This window comes from Salmo salar, chromosome ssa06, assembly GCF_905237065.1.
Source record: "Salmo salar chromosome ssa06, Ssal_v3.1, whole genome shotgun sequence".
Taxonomy (NCBI): Eukaryota; Metazoa; Chordata; class Actinopteri; order Salmoniformes; family Salmonidae; genus Salmo; species Salmo salar.
In genome coordinates this window covers 4,320,001-4,341,664 of record NC_059447.1, presented here as the reverse complement: position 1 = coordinate 4,341,664, position 21,664 = coordinate 4,320,001, and the positions used below count along the sequence as shown (strand labels likewise).

The 21,664-nt window shown below is 46.9% G+C and overlaps 2 protein-coding genes across 6 annotated transcripts in view; one reads left to right on the top strand and one right to left on the bottom strand.

The window, feature by feature from the left end:
* Positions 1-11,367, top strand: part of LOC106592109 (regulator of G-protein signaling 9) — a 34,586-nt gene extending 23,219 nt beyond the window's left edge. For 3 of the 4 annotated variants that reach the window (XM_045719587.1, XM_045719584.1, XM_045719585.1), the window contains 9 exons: positions 860-922; positions 4,929-4,958; positions 5,232-5,293; positions 5,536-5,649; positions 6,397-6,512; positions 7,120-7,207; positions 7,306-7,444; positions 8,686-8,768; positions 9,839-11,367. In XM_045719587.1, the coding sequence (XP_045575543.1) occupies positions 860-922; positions 4,929-4,958; positions 5,232-5,293; positions 5,536-5,649; positions 6,397-6,512; positions 7,120-7,207; positions 7,306-7,444; positions 8,686-8,768; positions 9,839-9,998 (855 nt within the window). In that variant the 3' untranslated portion in view covers positions 9,999-11,367. The remainder of the gene's footprint in view (positions 1-859; positions 923-4,928; positions 4,959-5,231; positions 5,294-5,535; positions 5,650-6,396; positions 6,513-7,119; positions 7,208-7,305; positions 7,445-8,685; positions 8,769-9,838) is intronic. The other variant, XM_045719586.1, reaches the window with a different exon arrangement.
* Positions 11,368-12,923: 1,556 nt separating this feature from the next.
* The window catches only part of LOC106595044 (conserved oligomeric Golgi complex subunit 1), a 61,974-nt gene continuing 53,233 nt past the window's right edge, over positions 12,924-21,664 (bottom strand). The window contains exons 13-17 of one of the 2 annotated variants that reach the window (XM_045719583.1): positions 20,860-20,968; positions 19,657-19,766; positions 18,370-18,451; positions 17,906-17,943; positions 13,122-13,283 (exon numbers count right to left, since the gene is read on the bottom strand). In XM_045719583.1, coding sequence (XP_045575539.1) covers positions 17,935-17,943; positions 18,370-18,451; positions 19,657-19,766; positions 20,860-20,968 — 310 coding nt within the window. In that variant the 3' untranslated portion in view covers positions 13,122-13,283; positions 17,906-17,934. Of the gene's footprint in view, positions 13,284-17,905; positions 17,944-18,369; positions 18,452-19,656; positions 19,767-20,859; positions 20,969-21,664 lie in introns of both variants that reach the window. The other variant, XM_045719582.1, reaches the window with a different exon arrangement.

The following is a 21,664-nucleotide window of genomic DNA, read 5'->3' as shown; positions in this document are numbered from 1 at the left end:
CTGTGCTCCACTTCCTTACCCAGGGGTCTGTGCCCCACTTCCTTACCCAGGGGTCTGTGCTCCACTTCCTTACCCACGGGTCTGTGCCCCACTTCCTTACCCAGGGGTCTGTGCTCCACTTCCTTACCCAGGGGTCTGTGCTCCACTTCCTTACCCAGGGGTCTGTGCCCCACTTCCTTACCCAGGGGTCTGTGCTCCACTTCCTTACCCAGGGGTCTGTGCCCCACTTCCTTACCCAGGGGTCTGTGCCCCACTTCCTTACCCAGGGGTCTGTGCTCCACTTCCTTACCCAGGGGTCTGTGCTCCACTTCCTTACCCAGGGGTCTGTGCTCCACTTCCTTACCCAGGGGTCTGTGCTCCACTTCCTTACCCAGGGGTCTGTGCTCCACTTCCTTACCCACTTCCTTACCCAGGGGTCTGTGCTCCACTTCCTTACCCAGGGGTCTGTGCCCCACTTCCTTACCCAGGGGTCTGTGCTCCACTTCCTTACCCAGGGGTCTGTGCCCCACTTCCTTACCCAGGGGTCTGTGCTCCACTTCCTTACCCAGGGGTCTGTGCTCCACTTCCTTACCCAGGGGTCTGTGCTCCACTTCCTTACCCAGGGGTCTGTGCTCCACTTCCTTACCCAGGGGTCTGTGCTCCACTTCCTTACCCACTTCCTTACCCAGGGGTCTGTGCTCCACTTCCTTACCCAGGGGTCTGTGCTCCAGTTCCTTACCCAGGGGTCTGTGCTCCACTTCCTTACCCAGGGGTCTGTGCTCCAGTTCCTTACCCAGGGGTCTGTGCTCCAGACTCTGGAGATAATATGTTGAGCTACAGCACATCAGACTGACTAAACAGGTGCTTGGTGTGTCCACAGCGTCGGACACACAGTGCCATGGACTACGGGCTGGACCGTCTCATTGACCCCAATGCAGAGGAGGTAACAGGTGAGTACTGTGCTGTCTGAGACATTTCCCTTGGAAAACAGAGTGGGTCCCAAATACACCCTGTACACGTGTGTGTGTGTGTATGTGTATGTGTGTGTGTGTGTGTGTGTGTGTGTGTGTGTGTGTGAGAGAGAGAGAGAGAGAGAGAGAGAGAGAGAGAGAGAGAGAGAGAGAGAGAGAGAGAGAGAGAGAGAGAGAGAGAGAGAGAGAGAGAGAGAGAGAGAGAGAGAGAGAGAGAGAGAGAGAGAGAGAGAGAGAGAGAGAGAGAGAGAGAGAGAGAGAGAGAGAGAGAGAGAGAGAGAGAGAGAGAGAGAGAGAGAGAGAGAGAGAGAGAGAGAGAGAGAGAGAGAGAGAGAGAGAAGATGATCAGAGAGAGAGAGAGAGAGAGACAGAGAGAGAGAGAGAATGAAGATGATCAGAGAGAGAGAGAATGAAGATGATCAGAGACAGAGAGAGAGAATGAAGATGATCAGAGAGAGAGAGACAGAGAGAGAGAATGAAGATGATCAGAGAGAGAGAGAGAGTCCCCTCATCCAGCTGGTCCTGGGGCTGAGTTCACAAACCTGTTCTACTAACACACTGAAGCCTTAGGACCAGAACATCCAATCAATCAGAATAAACCAAATTACAACACAGTCAAAACAAAACTACATTGCTTATTGGGAAACACAAGCACAAACACAAAGCAAAATGCAGTGCTATCTGGCCCTAAATCGACAGTACACCGTGGCTAAATATTTGACCATGGTTACTGATCAAAACCTTAGAAAAACCTTGACAAAGTACAGGCTCAGTGAGCACAGCCTTGCCATTGAGAAGGGTAGACACAGGAAAACCTGGCTCCCTGTAGAGGAAAGGCTGTGCAACCACTGCACAACAGCAGAACCTGAGACGGAGCTGCATTTCCTGACTAAATGTCAAAAATATAAAACAATTAGAGAGTGTCATTTCCCCAAATTTGAAACCCTTATTCAAGGTTTCACAGACCTCTCTGATGAGGATAGGCTACCCATCCTGTTGGGGGAGGACGCAGAGAGCTGTGGGTTGGCAGCGCACTACATTGCTGCCTGCCATAAGTTGAGGGACAGTGTCTGACAGACCAATAAACCTGCACATGTCCTCTACTGTATGATTATTGTTATTGTTGAATGTGTTGGTTATTTTGACCCTTGGTTATTGTTGTTACTGTTGTCCCGTTGACAATATTTGATTCTCATTTTTTATTTATTTTTATATTGTAAATATCCAAAATAAGCTTTGGCAATATGTATATTGTTACGTCATGCCAATAAAGCGAATTGAATTGAATTGAGAGACAGAGAGAGAGAATGAAGATGATCAGAGAGAGAGAGAGAATGAAGATGATCAGAGAGAGAGAGAGAATGAAGATGATCAGAGAGAGAGAGAGAGAGAGAGAGAGAATGAAGATAATCAGAGAGAGAGAATGAAGATAATCAGAGAGAGAGAGAGAGAGAGAATGAAGATGATCAGAGAGAGAGAGACAGAGAGAGAGAGAGAGAGAGAGAGAGAATGAAGATAATCAGAGAGAGAGAGAGAGAGAGAGAGAGAATGAAGATAATCAGAGAGAGAGAGAGAGAATGAAGATAATCAGAGAGAGAGAATGAAGATAATCAGAGAGAGAGAATGAAGATAATCAGAGAGAGTAGCTGTGCTAGAACCACCTGCTTCTCAGAGCTCTAAGAACATTACTGAGGATTAGCAGGGAGGCTACTAGAGTACAATTCTGTCTCTCTCCCTCTCTACTTCTCTCTACCTCTCTCTGTCTCTCAACCTCTCTCCCTCTCTCTCTCTCCACCTCTCTCTACCTCTCTCCCTCTCTACCTCTCTCTCTCTCCACCTCTCTCTACCTCTCTGTCTCTCAACCTCTCTCCCTCTACTTCTCTCAACCTCTCTCTCTCCCTCTCTACTTCTCTATACCTCTCTCTCTCTCCACCTCTCTCTACCTCTCAACCTCTCTCTCTCTCTACTTCTCTCTTTCTACCCCTCTCTCTCAACCTCTCTCTCTCCCTCTCTACCTCTCTCACCTCTCAACCTCTCTCTCAACCTCTCTCTCTACCTACTTCTCTCTTTCTACCTCTCTCAACCTCTCTCTCTCCCTCTCTACCTCTCTCTCTCTACCTCTCTCTCTCTACTTCTCTCTTTCTACCCCTCTCTCTCCCTCTCTCAACCTCTCTCTCCCTCTCTCTACTTCTCTACCCCTCTCTCTCTACCTCTCTCTCTCTTCCTCTGTCTCTCTTTCTACTTCTCTCTTTCTACCCCTCTCTCTCTCTCTCTCTCTCTCTCTCTCTCTTTCTCAACCTCTCTCTCTCTCTCTCTACTTCTCTACCTCTCTCTCTACTTCTCTACCTCTCTCTCTACTTCTCTACCTCTCTCTCTACCGCGATACCTCTGTGATGGGACACTGTGGTATTTCACCCAACAGATATGGAAGTTTTTGGGTTTGTTTTTGAATTCTTTGTGGGTCTGTGTAATCTGAGGGAAATATGTGTCTCTAATATGGTCATACATTGGGCAGGAGGTTAGGAACTACAGCTCAGTTTCCACCTCATTTTGTGGGCAGTTTGCTCATAGCCTGCCAGGTCTGCCTATGGCGGCCTTTCTCAATAGCAAGGCTATACTCACTGAGTCTGTACATAGTCAAAGCTTTCAACGCCACAGGCCTTTTTGGGTTGGAGGGTTTGTATTTTCTCTCTCTCTCTGCTCTTCATTTGACAGTTTGTTTTGTTGTCTCTTCCTTCAGATTCTATTCCATCTCATCCTTCACCTGTTGTCGAGAGGAGGGTTTATACACACACACACACACACACACACACCTTCACTCTTTCTGCCCAAATATGCCTGTTACCATGCAGATGTATCTTCTTGTGTTGTAGCCTGTGACTGGGGTGCAGTCTGTGACTGGGGTGTAGTCTGTGACTGTGGTGCAGTCTGTGACTGGGGTGCAGCCTGTGACTGTGGTGTAGCCTGTGACTGGGGTGCAGCCTGTGACTGGGGTGTAGTCTGTGACTGTGGTGCAGCCTGTGACTGGGGTGCAGCCTGTGACTGTGGTGTAGCCTGTGACTGGGGTGCAGCCTGTGACTGGGGTGTAGCCTGTGACTGGGGTGTAGCCTGTGACTGGGGTGCAGCCTGTGACTGGGGTGTAGCCTGTGACTGGGGTGTAGCCTGTGACTGGGGTGTAGCCTGTGACTGGGGTGTAGCCTGTGACTGGGGTGCAGCCTGTGACTGGGGTGTAGCCTGTGACTGGGGTGCAGCCTGTGACTGGGGTGCAGCCTGTGACTGTGGTGTAGCCTGTGACTGGGGTGTAGCCTGTGACTGTGGTGTAGCCTGTGACTGGGGTGTAGCCTGTGACTGGGGTGTAGCCTGTGACTGTGGTGCAGCCTGTGACTGGGGTGTAGCCTCTGACTGGGCTGTAGCCTGTGACTGTGGTGCAGCCTGTGACTGGGGTGCAGCCTGTGACTGGGGTGTAGCCTGTGACTGGGGTGCAGCCTGTGACTGGGGTGTAGCCTGTGACTGGGGTGTAGCCTGTGACTGGGGTGTAGCCTGTGACTGGGGTGCAGCCTGTGACTGGGGTGTAGCCTGTGACTGGGGTGTAGCCTGTGACTGGGGTGTAGCCTGTGACTGGGGTGTAGCCTGTGACTGTGGTGCAGCCTGTGACTGGGGTGTAGCCTGTGACTGTGGTGCAGTCTGTGACTGTGGTGTAGCCTGTGACTGGGGTGTAGCCTGTGACTGGGGTGCAGTCTGTGACTGGGGTGTAGCCTGTGACGGGGTGTAGCCTGTGACTGGGGTGTAGCCTGTGACTGGGGTGCAGCCTGTGACTGGGGTGCAGTCTGTGACTGTGGTGTAGTCTGTGACTGGGGTGTAGCCTGCTTTCGAGAGGGATTGTGTGTGTGAGAGTGTGTTAGCTGTGACTTTAGATAGCAGTAGAACAGAAGAGCTCTGCCTGTAATAACAAGCTGTTCTTCTCTCATTGGTTTTCAGGTGTTAACCTTCGACATGGTCAGGAGAACTGTAAGACATCAGACATACTTCTGCACTGGAATACCTGAATAACCCAATGCCATCAGTTTATGTGTTTGTATTGAAAATAGATTAAGTACAGAAATTACAGACATATCATGTACCTCCTCTTCCTCTTCCTCTCCCCTTCCTCTGTTCTCTCCTCTTTCGTTCTCTCATTCTCACCTCTTTCCTTCTCCTTGTCTCGCCTCTCTCCTCCTCCTCCTCCTTATTTCCTCCTCTCCTCCTTATTTATCCCCCTCTATCCTCTCCTCTGCTCCCCAGAACATTTTCCTTACACAAGCCTTAATGAGGTCAGCTGTCAAATCGTCTGTGTCCCTCACAGCGTAAGTCCTTCTCAATACACTTCACCGATTCATTGATAGATTGGTTGTGTGTGGTCATTAGATTAATTAATTGAATGGCTGACTGACTGAGACCAGTAACATTAATATTGTGTTCAGAAATGGAAGACCCGTCCAAAATCAAATAATCCCCATCGTTACAGTATAATGAGTTAGAAGTTATTTTATTGTTTATATGATTATTGTTGGGATGAGAACGTTTATGTCCCCTCTGTTCTCCTTAGCTTTGTCAAGTATGTGACAACCCACCACAACCACGACCCGTTCCTGACCACCCCTGTCCCCAGCAACCCCTGGATAACGGACAGTGATGAGTTCTGGCAACTCAACTCAAGAAGGTACGTTCTGCCAACTCAACACAGGTGCACAGTTTTGCTCCGGCCCAGTAGAAATACACTTGATTCTACAGGTCAAAGTCTTGATTGAAGATCATGATGATTTCATTTCTCTCTCTCTCTCTCGCTCTCTCCCCCTCTCTCTCTCTCTCTCCCCCTCTCCTCCCCCCTCTCTCTCTCCCTCTTCCCTCTCCTCCCCCTCCCTCTCCTCTCTCTCCCTCTCCTCCCCCTCCCTCTCCTCTCTCTCTCTCTCTCTCCTCCCCCCTCTCCCCCTCTCTCTCCTCCCCCCCTCTCTCCCCCCTTCTCTCTCTCTCTCTCCTCCCCCCTGTCTCCTCCCCCTCTTCTCTTTCTCTCTCTCCTCCCCCTCCTCTCCCCCTCTTCTCTCTCTCTCCTCCCTCCTCTCCCTCTCTCCTCTCCCTCTCTCCTCCCCCTCTTCTCTCTCTCTCCTCCTCTCTCTCTCTCTCTCCCTCTCCTCCCCTCCCTCCCTCTCCTCCTCTCTCTCTCTCCTCCCCCTCTTCTCCCCTCTCCCCTCTCTCTCCCCCTCCTCTCCCCCTCTTCTCTCTCTCTCTCCTCCCCTCTCTCTCCCCCTCCTCTCTCTCTCTCTCTCTCTCTCTCCTCCCCTCCTCTCCCTCTCTCCTCCCCCTCTCTCCTCCCCCTCTCTCCCTCTCTCCTCCCCCACTTCTCTCTCTCTCTCCCTCCCCGTCTCCCTCTCTCCTCTCCCTCTCCTCTCTCTCCCCCTCTCTTCATCAGTGTGGACATCCCCACTAAGTTGAGTGTGGAACGTTGGGTCTTGAGCTTCTGGGAGCTGATCAGTGACCCACGAGGCAGAGTCGACTTCAAGCTCTTCCTCAAGAAGGAGCACAGTGGTCAGTACACACACACACACACACTGTTTCCTTACACAAGCCCTAATGAGGTCAGAGGTCAAATCGCTCCCGAGTGGCACAGCGGTCTAAGGCACTGCATCTCAGTGCTAAAGGCGGTGCTACAGACCCTGGTTCCATCCTGGGCTGTATCACAACCGGCCGTGATCGGGAGTCGGGCGGCGCACAATTGGCCCAGCGTCGTCCGGGTCTGGCCGGGGTGGGCCGTCATTATGAAATAAGAATTTGTTCTTAACTGACTTGTTAAATAAAGGTACAATAAAAACACACATCGTTCTCAATTCCTTTTTCCTCAATTCCTTGTGTCCTCTTTCCTTGCCTCCTCAAAGCATACTGGGTGGAAAGATGAATAGTTCCTCCAACAGAGGGCGCAAGGGAGGAAAGATTAATCCCAAATGGAACCCTATGTAGTGCACTACATAGGGAATATGGAGCCATTTCATTTAGGATGCACCCTACGGTTTACCTTGCATGCTGTGGTATGCAGCTCAGCTAACCTGGCATTTCAACTAACCACACGTACGTGTGTGTGTGTGTGTGTGTGTGTGTGTGTGTGTGTGTGTGTGTGTGTGTGTGTGTGTGTGCGCAGCGGAGAACATGGCGTTCTACGAGGCAGCTGAGGAGATGAGGTGGGGAGCAGCGTCTGCCATTCCAGAGAAATCCCAGTTCATCTTCAAGTGAGTTACACTGGAGAACGTGTGACAGAGAGAGTTGCATCTTGGTTTTTAACCTGTGTTGTGTGTGTGTGTGTGTGTGTGTGTGTGTGTGTGTGTAGCACCTTTCTGAAACCGGGAGCTCCTCGATGGATCAACATTGATGGTCGTACCATGGGGCTGACAGTGAAGGGCCTGGTTGTTCCTCACCGATACGTCCTCGACGCCGCCCAGACACACATCTTCCTGCTCATGAAGAAGGTGTGTGTGGTATTATTCCCTCCAAACAGAGGGCTCAGGCTTATTCACCCACCAGCATAGTTCACTGAACTACCTCGTTAACACAACTAACGCACATTAAACTAAGGTTAGCAGGATAATATAAAGTCATTTGTCATAACGCACAGCCGGAACGTCAGATTATGTGTCCGTTTCATAACGTCAGAATGAAGAATTGGTTCAACTCAGAAGTTTGTAGTAAGTAAGAAGTATTTGTAAAGTTTGTAGTAAGTAAGAAGTATTTGTAAAGTTTGTAGTAAGTAAGAAGTATTTGTAAAGTTTGTAGTAAGTAAGAAGTATTTGTAAAGTTTGTAGTAACTAAGAAGTATTTGTAAAGTTTGTAGTAACTAAGAAGTATTTGTAAAGTTTGTAGTAAGTAAGAAGTATTTGTAAAGTTTGTAGTAACTAAGAAGTATTTGTAAAGTTTGTAGTAAGTAAGAAGTATTTGTAAAGTTTGTAGTAAGTAAGAAGTATTTGTAAAGTTTGTAGTAAGTAAGAAGTATTTGTAAAGTTTGTAGTAAGTAAGGAGTATTTGGGTGCCGGGTTCCAAAGGAAAACCCTTCACTCACTGGAATATTATTTTACTTTTTTGTGTCTTTTTTTTTAGCAGCGGTGCTGCAAATAAAATACATTAAAACTTCAAGGTTTTATAATGTCCCCTCCTCTGTCTCTGTCCCAGGATACCTTCTACCGTTACCTCAAGTCTCCTGTCCACAAAGACATATTTTATAATGTCTCCTCCTCTGTCTCTGTCCCAGGATACCTTCTACCGTTACCTCAAGTCTCCTGTCCACAAAGACATATTTTATAATGTCTCCTCCTCTGTCTCTGTCCCAGGATACCTTCTACCGTTACCTCAAGTCTCCTGTCCACAAAGACATATTTTATAATGTCCCCTCTGTCTCTGTCCCAGGATACCTTCTACCGTTACCTCAAGTCTCCTGTCCACAAAGACATATTTTATAATGTCCCCTCCTCTGTCTCTGTCCCAGGATACCTTCTACCGTTACCTCAAGTCTCCGGTCCATAAAGACATATTTTATAATGTCCCCTCTGTCTCTGTCCCAGGATACCTTCTACCGTTACCTCAAGTCTCCTGTCCACAAAGACATATTTTATAATGTCTCCTCCTCTGTCTCTGTCCCAGGATACCTTCTACCGTTACCTCAAGTCTCCTGTCCACAAAGACATATTTTATAATGTCCCCTCTGTCTCTGTCCCAGGATACCTTCTACCGTTACCTCAAGTCTCCGGTCCATAAAGACATGCAGAAGAGGGCTCTGGTCCCGGCGCCTCACGTCTTCACGTAAGACGCTGCAGGATATTCTGCACCCACACAATATCTTTGTTTATTGGACTGAAACATTACCCTGTCTCTACCCAGCCATCTCCAGACAGTTTATAGACCTAGCATCATGTGTTGTTGTTGCATCATTCTCCTTTTACAAGAGACATTCAGCTGGTCTTGGAGGATCATGGAAATTCAAGAACAGCAGTGGTCTTGATGTGCAATATGAGTCTGATCATCTACACTCACCTCTTTTCTCCTCCCCTTCCTCCTCTCTCTCACCGCCCCTTCTCCTTCCTCCTCTCTCTCACCGCCCCTTCTCCTTCCTCCTCTCTCTCACCGCCCCTTCTCCTTCCTCCTCTCTCTCACCGCCCCTTCTCCTTCCTCCTCTCTCTCACCGCCCCTTCCCCTTCCTCCTCTCTCACCGCCCCTTCTCCTTCTGTCTCTCTCACCGCCCCTTCCCCCTCTGTCTCTCTCACCGCCCCTTCCCCTTCTGTCTCTCTCACCGCCCCTTCCCCCTCTGTCTCTCTCACCGCCCCTTCCCCCTCTGTCTCTCTCACCGCCCCTTCCCCCTCTGTCTCTCTCACCGCCCCTTCCCCTTCTGTCTCTCTCACCGCCCCTTCCCCCTCTGTCTCTCTCACCGCCCCTTCCCCTTCTGTCTCTCTCACCGCCCCTTCCCCCTCTGTCTCTCTCACCGCCCCTTCCCCCTTCTGTCTCTCTCACCGCCCCTTCCCCTTCTGTCTCTCTCTCTCACCGCCCCTTCCCCTTCTGTCTCTCTCTCTCACCGCCCCTTCCCCTTCTGTCTCTCTCACCGCCCCTTCCCCCTCTGTCTCTCTCACCGCCCCTTCCCCCTCTGTCTCTCTCACCGCCCCTTCCCCCTCTGTCTCTCTCACCGCCCCTTCTCTCTCTCTTCCCCCTCTCTCGCTCTCTTCCCCCTCTCTCTCTCCCCCCTCTCTGTCTCTCACCGCCCCTTCTCTCTCTCTCCCCCTCTGTCTCTCTCACCGCCCCTTCTCTCTCTCTTCCCCCTCTCTCGCTCTCTTCCCCCTCTCTGTCTCTCACCGCCCCTTCTCTCTCTCTCTTCTCTCCAGTGATGCCCAGTTGGAGGCCAATGTGAGGAATCGTAACCCAGGCATCAGCCCCATCCTGCTGTGGCAGCAGGAGGAGGAGGAGAAGGCAGCAGCAGCTGCTGCTGCCAGGCCAATTGACGTCAAAGCCATGGTGGCCACCAACAAGCTGGACAGGAAGTAGAGAGCCCAGGGCATCATGGGAAATGGAGTTTAATACACACACTGTTGTTCATCTAATATATATTTGGTTTCCATGGAGATGGTGTTACATAGGACTACTTAATGTCCTAAATAATGGACATATTAGTTATTGTTTTAATGGACATATTAGTTATTGTTTTAATGGAGATATTGGTTATTGTTTTAATGGAGATATTGGTATTGTATGGAATCATTTATGTCCTCGACAACTGATGTCAAGCCAGTACGGATTGGTTGATTGAGGGAAATAAGCTATTGGCTGTTGAGTACCTGTGTAGCGTTAAGGCCAGTTACTGTACTAAGAATGAATCTGCTGACCAGATGATAAAAAGCTACTTCAGTTCAGATGGACAGGGACAGGGGACAGGACCGTCTGTAGGGGCCCTCTGCTGCACTGGAGACATATATACACCTGGAAGAGCCACAAATGGAACGTGAAGAGGAACATGACTGTTAGAAGGAAATGGAAGCCAGAGATAGATTACAGTTGTTACCAGTCTACAACTAGATAGATAAGTTGTTACCAGTCTACAACTAGATAGATTACAGTTGTTACCAGTCTACAACTAGATTGATAAGTTGTTACCAGTCTACAACTAGATAGATAAGTTGTTACCAGTCTGCAACTAGATAGATTACAGTTGTTACCAGTCTACAACTAGATAGATAACAGTTGTTACCAGTCTGCAACTAGATAGATAACAGTTGTTACCAGTCTACAACTAGATAGATTACAGTTGTTACCAGTCTACAACTAGATAGATTACAGTTGTTACCAGTCTGCAACTAGATAGATTACAGTTGTTACCAGTCTGCAACTAGATAGATTACAGTTGTTACCAGTCTGCAACTAGATAGATTACAGTTGTTACCAGTCTACAACTAGATAGATTACAGTTGTTACCAGTCTACAAAATGTATTTTATATTTGTAAGTCTCACATGTCCCATACCTCTGTAGGTGGTGTATTGTTCATATGTATTTTGCATCATTTGTCTGTCTGTCTGTTTCTACAACACTACTATGTCAAAGCTGAACCTGTCTACACACTCCTGTCTGTCTGTCAGTGTATAGAACATGTTGCCTGTCTGTCTGTCAGTGTATAGAACATGTTGCCTGTCTGTCTGTCAGTGTATAGAACATGTTGCCTGTCTGTCTGTCAGTGTATAGAACATGTTGCCTGTCTGTCTGTCAGTGTATAGAACATGTTGCCTGTCTGTCTGTCAGTGTATAGAACATGTTGTCTGTCTGCAGGCCGACGTTTTGTTTCCCTCTACCTCTGTTCTGATAATCCGGTCTCCGACACAATTATTATAAAATATGTAATAAAACCATAATCCTTTTATGAACCTGCTGCTTCTGAATATTGCTAATGTGTCTGTATGTACTGTCTGTATGTGTGTGTACTATCTGTATGTGTGTGTACTGTCTGTATGTGTGTGTACTGTCTGTATGTACTGTCTGTATGTGTGTGTACTGTCTGTATGTACTGTCTCTATGTGTGTGTACTGTCTGTATGTGTGTGTACTGTCTGTATGTACTGTCTGTATGTGTGTGTACTGTCTGTATGTACTGTCTGTATGTGTGTGTACTGTCTGTATGTGTGTGTACTGTCTGTATGTGTGTGTACTGTCTGTATGTGTGTGTACTGTCTGTATGTACTGTCTGTATGTGTGTGTACTGTCTGTATGTGTGTACTGTCTGTATGTACTGTCTGTATGTGTGTGTACTGTCTGTATGTGTGTGTACTGTCTGTATGTGTGTGTACTGTCTGTATGTACTGTCTGTGTACTGTCTGTGTACTGTCTGTATGTACTGTCTGTATGTGTGTGTACTGTCTGTATGTACTGTCTCTATGTGTGTGTACTGTCTGTATGTGTGTGTACTGTCTGTATGTACTGTCTGTATGTGTGTGTACTGTCTGTATGTACTGTCTGTATGTGTGTGTACTGTCTGTATGTACTGTCTGTATGTGTGTGTACTGTCTGTATGTGTGTGTACTGTCTGTATGTACTGTCTGTATGTGTGTGTACTGTCTGTATGTGTGTACTGTCTGTATGTACTGTCTGTATGTGTGTGTACTGTCTGTATGTGTGTGTACTGTCTGTATGTGTGTGTACTGTCTGTATGTACTGTCTGTGTACTGTCTGTGTACTGTCTGTATGTACTGTCTGTATGTGTGTGTACTGTCTGTATGTGTGTGTACTGTCTATGTACTGTCTGTATGTGTGTGTACTGTCTGTATGTACTGTCTGTATGTGTGTGTACTGTCTGTATGTACTGTCTGTATGTGTGTGTACTGTCTGTATGTGTGTGTACTGTCTGTATGTGTGTGTACTGTCTGTATGTGTGTGTACTGTCTGTATGTGTGTGTACTGTCTGTATGTACTGTCTGTATGTGTGTGTACTGTCTGTATGTGTGTACTGTCTGTATGTACTGTCTGTATGTGTGTGTACTGTCTGTATGTGTGTGTACTGTCTGTATGTGTGTGTACTGTCTGTATGTGTGTGTACTGTCTGTATGTACTGTCTGTATGTGTGTGTACTGTCTGTATGTACTGTCTGTATGTGTGTGTACTGTCTGTGTGTACTGTCTGTATGTGTGTGTACTGTCTGTATGTACTGTCTGTATGTGTGTGTACTGTCTGTATGTGTGTACTGTCTGTATGTACTGTCTGTATGTGTGTGTACTGTCTGTATGTGTGTGTACTGTCTGTATGTACTGTCTGTATGTGTGTGTACTGTCTGTATGTGTGTGTACTGTCTGTATGTGTGTACTGTCTGTATGTGTGACTATCCTCACCTGTCTCCAGTCTTAGCAGCAGGGCCCAGACGGTGGTCAGGTATATACTAAAACATTATCTAGCTCCACTATATTCATTAAATAAATCACACAACAGTCTCATTAATAATCTGTTCAAACTGTATTATTGATCCATATATTCTAACCGTCTCTGTACATTACAAGGTGTTTAAAGAATACAACAGTAGTCACACTCCTTATTTGGGGTCAGTGTTAAATGGCACCCTATTCCCTATGTAGTGGGAATAGTTCCCATAGGTGCTGGTCAAAAGCAGTGCACTATATAGTGGGAATAGAGAGTGTCATTAAGGACATAGCCCCTTATTTTGACATGCCAGACAGCCAGCCCAGCTTGAATAGCGACGGAGGCGCCACCGGCTCCTCATCCTGATTGGCTAGCTGTCTGAACAGGTTGCCAGGGCGGGAGGTGTCGTCATGGGAGGGTTTAGAGGTGGGTGAGGCCTATAGGAGGGGAGAGAGAAATGGAGGAGAGGATTTAAACAACATATGGGGTGAATTACTTAACAGTCAGAACTTGGTGATGTTCATTAGGCACTATACAGAAGATAACATTTTAAACTGAAGTGAAATAGAGAGAGACTACCTGAACTGAGAGAGACTACCTGAACTGAGAGAGACTACCTGAACTGAGAGAAATAGAGAGAGACTACCTGAACTGAGAGAAATAGAGAGAGACTACCTGAACTGAGAGAAATAGGGAGAGACTACCTGAACTGAGAGAAATAGGGAGAGACTACCTGAACTGAGAGAAATAGAGAGAGACTACCTGAACTGAGAGAAATAGGGAGAGACTACCTGAACTGAGAGAAATAGAGAGAGACTACCTGAACTGAGAGAAATAGGGAGAGACTACCTGAACTGAGAGAAATAGAGAGAGACTACCTGAACTGAGAGACTACCTGAACTGAGAGAAATAGGGAGAGACTACCTGAACTGAGAGAAATAGGGAGAGACTACCTGAACTGAGAGAAATAGAGAGAGACTACCTGAACTGAGAGAAATAGAGAGAGACTACCTGAACTGAGAGAAATAGGGAGAGACTACCTGAACTGAGAGAAATAGGGAGAGACTACCTGAACTGAGAGAAATAGAGAGAGACTACCTGAACTGAGAGAAATAGGGAGAGACTACCTGAACTGAGAGAAATAGGGAGAGACTACCTGAACTGAGAGAAATAGGGAGAGACTACCTGAACTGAGAGAAATAGGGAGAGACTACCTGAACTGAGAGAAATAGGGAGAGACTACCTGAACTGAGAGAAATAGGGAGAGACTACCTGAACTGAGAGAAATAGAGAGAGACTACCTGAACTGAGAGAAATAGAGAGAGACTACCTGAACTGAGAGAAATAGGGAGAGACTACCTGAACTGAGAGAAATAGGGAGAGACTACCTGAACTGAGAGAAATAGGGAGAGACTACCTGAACTGAGAGAAATAGAGAGAGACTACCTGAACTGAGAGAAATAGAGAGAGACTACCTGAACTGAGAGAAATAGAGAGAGACTACCTGAACTGAGAGACTACCTGAACTGAGAGAAATAGAGAGAGACTACCTGAACTGAGGGAAATAGAGAGAGACTACCTGAACTGAGAGAAATAGAGAGAGACTACCTGAACTGAGAGAGACTACCTGAACTGAGAGAGACTACCTGAACTGAGAGAAATAGAGAGAGACTACCTGAACTGAGAGAAATAGAGAGAGACTACCTGAACTGAGAGAAATAGGGAGAGACTACCTGAACTGAGAGAGACTACCTGAACTGAGAGAAATAGAGAGAGACTACCTGAACTGAGAGAAATAGAGAGAGACTACCTGAACTGAGAGAAATAGGGAGAGACTACCTGAACTGAGAGAGACTACCTGAACTGAGAGAAATAGAGAGAGACTACCTGAACTGAGAGAAATAGAGAGACTACCTGAACTGAGAGAAATAGAGAGAGACTACCTGAACTGAGAGAAATAGGGAGAGACTACCTGAACTGAGAGAAATAGGGAGAGACTACCTGAACTGAGAGAGACTACCTGAACTGAGAGAAATAGAGAGAGACTACCTGAACTGAGAGAAATAGAGAGAGACTACCTGAACTGAGAGAAATAGGGAGAGACTACCTGAACTGAGAGAAATAGGGAGAGACTACCTGAACTGAGAGAAAGAGAGAGAGACTACCTGAACTGAGAGAAATAGGGAGAGACTACCTGAACTGAGAGAGACTACCTGAACTGAGAGAAATAGAGAGAGACTACCTGAACTGAGAGAAATAGAGAGAGACTACCTGAACTGAGAGAAATAGAGAGAGACTACCTGAACTGAGAGAAATAGGGAGAGACTACCTGAACTGAGGAGAGACTACCTGAACTGAGAGAAATAGAGAGAGACTACCTGAACTGAGAGAAATAGAGAGAGACTACCTGAACTGAGAGAAATAGAGAGAGACTACCTGAACTGAGAGAAATAGGGAGAGACTACCTGAACTGAGAGAAATAGGGAGAGACTACCTGAACTGAGAGAAATAGGGAGAGACTACCTGAACTGAGAGAAATAGGGAGAGACTACCTGAACTGAGGGAAATAGAGAGAGACTACCTGAACTGAGAGAAATAGAGAGAGACTACCTGAACTGAGAGAAATAGAGAGAGACTACCTGAACTGAGAGAAATAGAGAGAGACTACCTGAACTGAGAGAAATAGAGAGAGACTACCTGAACTGAGAGAAATAGGGAGAGACTACCTGAACTGAGAGAAATAGAGAGAGACTACCTGAACTGAGAGACTACCTGAACTGAGAGAAATAGAGAGAGACTACCTGAACTGAGAGAAATAGAGAGAGACTACCTGAACTGAGAGAAATAGAGAGAGACTACCTGAACTGAGAGAAATAGAGAGAGACTACCTGAACTGAGAGAAATAGAGAGAGACTACCTGAACTGAGAGAAATAGAGAGAGACTACCTGAACTGAGAGAAATAGGGAGAGACTACCTGAACTGAGAGAAATAGGGAGAGACTACCTGAACTGAGAGAAATAGAGAGAGACTACCTGAACTGAGAGAAATAGGGAGAGACTACCTGAACTGAGAGAAATAGAGAGAGACTACCTGAACTGAGAGACTACCTGAACTGAGAGAAATAGAGAGAGACTACCTGAACTGAGAGAAATAGGGAGAGACTACCTGAACTGAGAGAAATAGAGAGAGACTACCTGAACTGAGAGAAATAGAGAGAGACTACCTGAACTGAGAGAAAGAGAGAGACTACCTGAACTGAGAGAAATAGGGAGAGACTACCTGAACTGAGAGAAATAGAGAGAGACTACCTGAACTGAGAGAAATAGGGAGAGACTACCTGAACTGAGAGAAATAGAGAGAGACTACCTGAACTGAGAGAAATAGGGAGAGACTACCTGAACTGAGAGAAATAGAGAGAGACTACCTGAACTGAGAGAAAGAGAGAGACTACCTGAACTGAGAGAAAGAGAGAGACTACCTGAACTGAGAGAAATAGAGAGAGACTACCTGAACTGAGAGAAAGAGAGAGAGACTACCTGAACTGAGAGAAATAGGGAGACTACCTGAACTGAGAGAAAGAGAGAGAGACTACCTGAACTGAGAGAAAGAGAGAGAGACTACCTGAACTGAGAGAAAGAGAGAGACTACCTGAACTAATGTTTTCCATTCTGTGCGTGACATGAACAGGACCCTGGCTTCATGTCCTTGTCTCCTCCCTAATAGCAAGGAAGCTGGTCGGCTTCCTTTGTTTTGTTTATTCAGATCAGTGCAGATGAAGGCGAGGAGACAATGAGAGGAAGCCACGTCAGAGTATTGAGATGCACCCCCATGGAAAATTGATGTGAAAACACTCGCTGTTTGTCTGGTCACAGATATGGTTTGGAATGGTGTGAGGCAGGGTGGAGGTCAATTCCACCTCAATACAAAATCAGTTGAGGAGAATCAAAAAATCCTCTTAGATAAAAATAGGAACATTGCCAATTCATGAATGGAATATGAAATTGACTGCAGATCCCGGCAGACAGCATGAAACCAGGTTAGCCGTCAGCAAAACCCACAGGGCTCAAAAACAGCATACTATACAGGGAATAGGATGGCATTGAGGACGCAGCTCACATGTTCTTGTTAGTTAGCGATCTGAGGCAACATCAAATCAAACCGAAACCACGTTAAAAACCATACGCAGGAGAAATAGAAGTTAGCTTAGTACACTGCAAACCCTCCACTGCAAAAACACTTAAGGGCACGTAAAATATAACTTACTAAAGATAGATAACTAAACACACTAAACACACACACACTAAAGACATACCACCACACACACACACACTAAAGATACCACCACACACACACTAAAGACATACCACCACACACACACTAAAGATACCACCACACACACACTAAAGACATACCACCACACACACACTAAAGACATACCACCACACACACACTAAAGACATACCACCACACACACACACACTAAAGATACCACCACACACACACACACTAAAGATACCACCACACACACACACACTAAAGATACCACCACACACACACTAAAGACATACCACCACACACACACTAAAGATACCACCACACACACACTAAAGACATACCACCACACACACACACTAAAGATACCACCACACACACACACACTAAAGATACCACCACACACACACACACTAAAGATACCACCACACACACACTAAAGACATACCACCACACACACACACACTAAAGATACCACCACACACACACACACTAAAGATACCACCACACACACACTAAAGACATACCACCACACACACACACACTAAAGATACCACCACACACACACACACTAAAGACATACCACCACACACACACACACTAAAGATACCACCACACACACACTAAAGACATACCACCACACACACACACTAAAGACATACCACCACACACACACTAAAACCACCACACACACACTAAAGATACCACCACACACACACTAAAGATACCACCACACACACACACACACACACACACACACACACACACACACACACACACAATGACCTGTTGCTGCTGTCCTGGGTCTGTTGCCCTCAAAACAGCTGGAAATGCAGACATAAAACATCATGATACATATCGTAGGAAATCAACAGAAATGGCCGTGGCTAAAAAACACCATTCTACTGAAACTTGAGGTGAGGTTGAAATTCATACAGGCAGGCTAATATGAAAACCTCAGCTATACATTCAACCTCAGACCCCGTCCTCCCCCACACCCCCAACAACCCCCTGTCCTCCCCCAACACCCCCCATCCTCCCCCAACACCCCCCATCCTCCCCCAACACCCCCCACACCCCCGTCCTCCCCCACACCCCCCCATCCTCCCCCAACACCCCCGTCCTCCCCCCACACCCCCCATCCTCCCCCTCCTCCAACACCCCCCATCACCCCCCATCCTCCCCCCATCCTCCCCCATCCTCCCCCTCCTCCCCCACACCCCGTCCGTCCGTCAGTCCGTGTGACTCACCAGTGGGCGTGTGATGTCAGTTCCCTGTGTGGAGGACTTGGTTTTACGGGTGTTGGTCATGCTCAGAGGTAACAGCCCAAACCTGGAGAACAGAGACAGGACACTGGGTTAAAATACTTCTGGACCTGTAGCCTATTCTAACCTGGAGAACAGAGACAGGGCACTGGGTTAAAATACTTCTGGACCTGTAGCCTATTCTAACCTGGAGAACAGAGACAGGGCACTGGGTTAAAATACTTCTGGACCTGTAGCCTATTCTAACCTGGAGAACAGAGACAGGATTCTAACCTGGAGAACAGAGACAGGGCACTGGGTTAAAATACTTCTGGACCTGTAGCCTATTCTAACCTGGAGAACAGAGACAGGGCACTGGGTTAAAATACTTCTGGACCTGTAGCCTATTCTAACCTGGAGAACAGAGACAGGGCACTGGGTTAAAATACTTCTGGACCTGTAGCCTATTCTAACCTGGAGAACAGAGACAGGGCACTGGGTTAAAATACTTCTGGACCTGTAGCCTATTCTAACCTGGAGAACAGAGACAGGGCACTGGGTTAAAATACTTCTGGACCTGTAGCCTATTCTAACCTGGAGAACAGAGCCAGGGAACTGGGTTAAAATACTTCTGGACCTGTAGCCTATAGACAGGGTACTGGGCTAAAACACTTCTGGACCTGTAGCCTATTCATAAGGCATCTCAGTGTAGAAGTGCTGGTCTAGGATCAGGTCCACCTGTCCATGTAATCTAAAAGGACCAGTATTCAGTCATAGAGCTGGTCTAGGATCAGGTCCCCCTGTCCATGTAATGTAAAAGGACCAGTATTCAGTCATAGAGCTGGTCTAGGATCAGGTCCCCCCTGTCCATGTAATGTAAAAGGACCAGTATTCAGTCATAGAGCTGGTCTAGGATCAGGTCCCCCCTGTCCATGTAATCTAAAAGGACCAGTATTCAGTCATAGAGCTGGTCTAGGATCAGGTCCCCCCTGTCTATGTAATCTAAAAGGACCAGTATTCAGTCATAGAGCTGGTCTAGGATCAGGTCCACCTGTCCATGTAATCTAAAAGGACCAGTATTCAGTCAGAGCTGGTCTAGGATCAGGTCCCCCCTGTCCATGTAATGTAAAATCTAAAAGGACCAGTATTCAGAGTCATAGATAGGAGGCTGGTCTAGGATCAGGTCCCACCTGTCCAGTGATCCAATATCAGAACTCCTATTCAGAGAGACTTTTTAATGAATATGGGTCCTGGTGTGTGTGTGGGTGTGTGTGTGTGGGTGCGTGTTGTCACCTGATCTGGGTGCTGGCCAGTGGCAGGATGTTGTAGGGTTCCTGAGAGCCCACGCTGTTACCACGGGAAACAAACTGCTTCTCTGTCCCCGTCAACAACCCCAACAACACCTGGAACAACACAACATTAACACAGTGTTTGGAATGGGGACATTTAAAGTGAATTAAGTCATTAACACAAGGCTTTGCATATCGCTATATTTCCCCTGTGTGTAACACACAACTTCCAGTGTTGTGGTTGTACAGGATGTGAGTTGATGGTCACTAGACTTCATGTCTTCCAGTGTTGTGGTAGTTCAGGATGTGAGTTGATGGTCACTAGACTCCATGTCTTCCAGTGTTGTGGTTGTACAGGATGTGAGTTGATGGTCACTAGACTCCATGTCTTCCAGTGTTGTGGTAGTACAGGATGTGAGTTGATGGTCACTAGACTTCATGTCTTCCAGTGTTGTGGTTGTACAGGATGTGAGTTGATGGTCACTAGACTCCATGTCTTCCAGTGTTGTGGTTGTACAGGATGTGAGTTGATGGTCACTAGACTCCATGTCTTCCAGTGTTGTGGTAGTTCAGGATGTGAGTTGATGGTCACTAGACTCCATGTCTTCCAGTGTTGTGGTAGTTCAGGATGTGAGTTGATGGTCACCAGACTTCATGCTGTATGTTATGGATTGTTGTCATATCTGATGCTAGTGACTTGACGTCAGACTGGAGGATTGTTATTGTATTCTGTAACACTGTGATCTGTAGCAGCTGACAAAGCTGTTCAGACATGCTACAAGCCTCTCAGCTGGTGTTTCCAGAACATTTGGTGCTGGTGTCATGATATAAGAGCCTTCTCAGAGAAGGCCAAGTTGGACATTTTCTCTGTTACTATCAACCATTTCTCTCTTTCTTTTGTTGACCTGGAACTTCCCTTTAACAATGTTATTACAACATTATCACAATGATAGCACAACAATGTTAACACAACCAAAACACCACAATCGAACAATATAACACACCACAAAGTTATCACAACGTTAACACAACATCTGAATCCCCAACAGCACCTCAGAGAGCTACAAATTGTGACCAAAGTTACCGAACGATCAATACACAGTGGATAACCCAGGATAACCCAGGATAACCCTACTGTACACTGACTATCATGATTTATTTTAGTCTCCAATCACGTTAGAGTGTCAGGGGGTGGGGCCATTCGTACCGAACTCCTCTGTGATAGGCGGTTGAGGTTGCTGTTGAATGGCGGCATGAACACATCCAGGTCAAAGGGGTCAATGTAGCTCTCCAGCGAATCACACACCTGCTGGACCCTGTAACATACAGAGAAACCAGGATGTTACTGAACCCTGTAACATACAGAGAAACCAGGATGTTACTGGACCCTGTAACATACAGAGAGACCAGGGGGTTACTGAACCCTGTAACATACAGAGAAACCAAGGGGTTACTGAACCCTGTAATATACAGAGAGACCAGGATGTTACTGTAACATACAGAGAGACCAGGATGTTACTGTAACATACAGAGAGACTAGGGGGTTACTGTAACATACAGATAGACCAGGGGGTTACTGAACCCTGTAACATACAGAGACCAGGGGGTTACTGTAACATACAGAGAGACCAGGATGTTACTGTAACATACAGAGAGACCAGGGAGTTACTGTAACATACAGAGAGACTAGGGGGTTACTGTAACATACAGAGAGACCAGGGGGTTACTGAACCCTGTAACATACAGAGACCAGGGGGTTACTGGACCCTGTAACATACAGAGAGACCAGGATGTTACTGTAACATACAGAGAGACCAGGGGGTTACTGGACCCTGTAACATACAGAGACCAGGGGGTTACTGTAACATACAGAGAGACCAGGATGTTACTGTAACATACAGAGAGACCAGGGGGTTACTGGACCCTGTAACATACAGGGAGACCAGGGGGTTACTGGACCCTGTAACATACAGAGAGACCAGGGGGTTACTGGACCCTGTAACATACAGAGA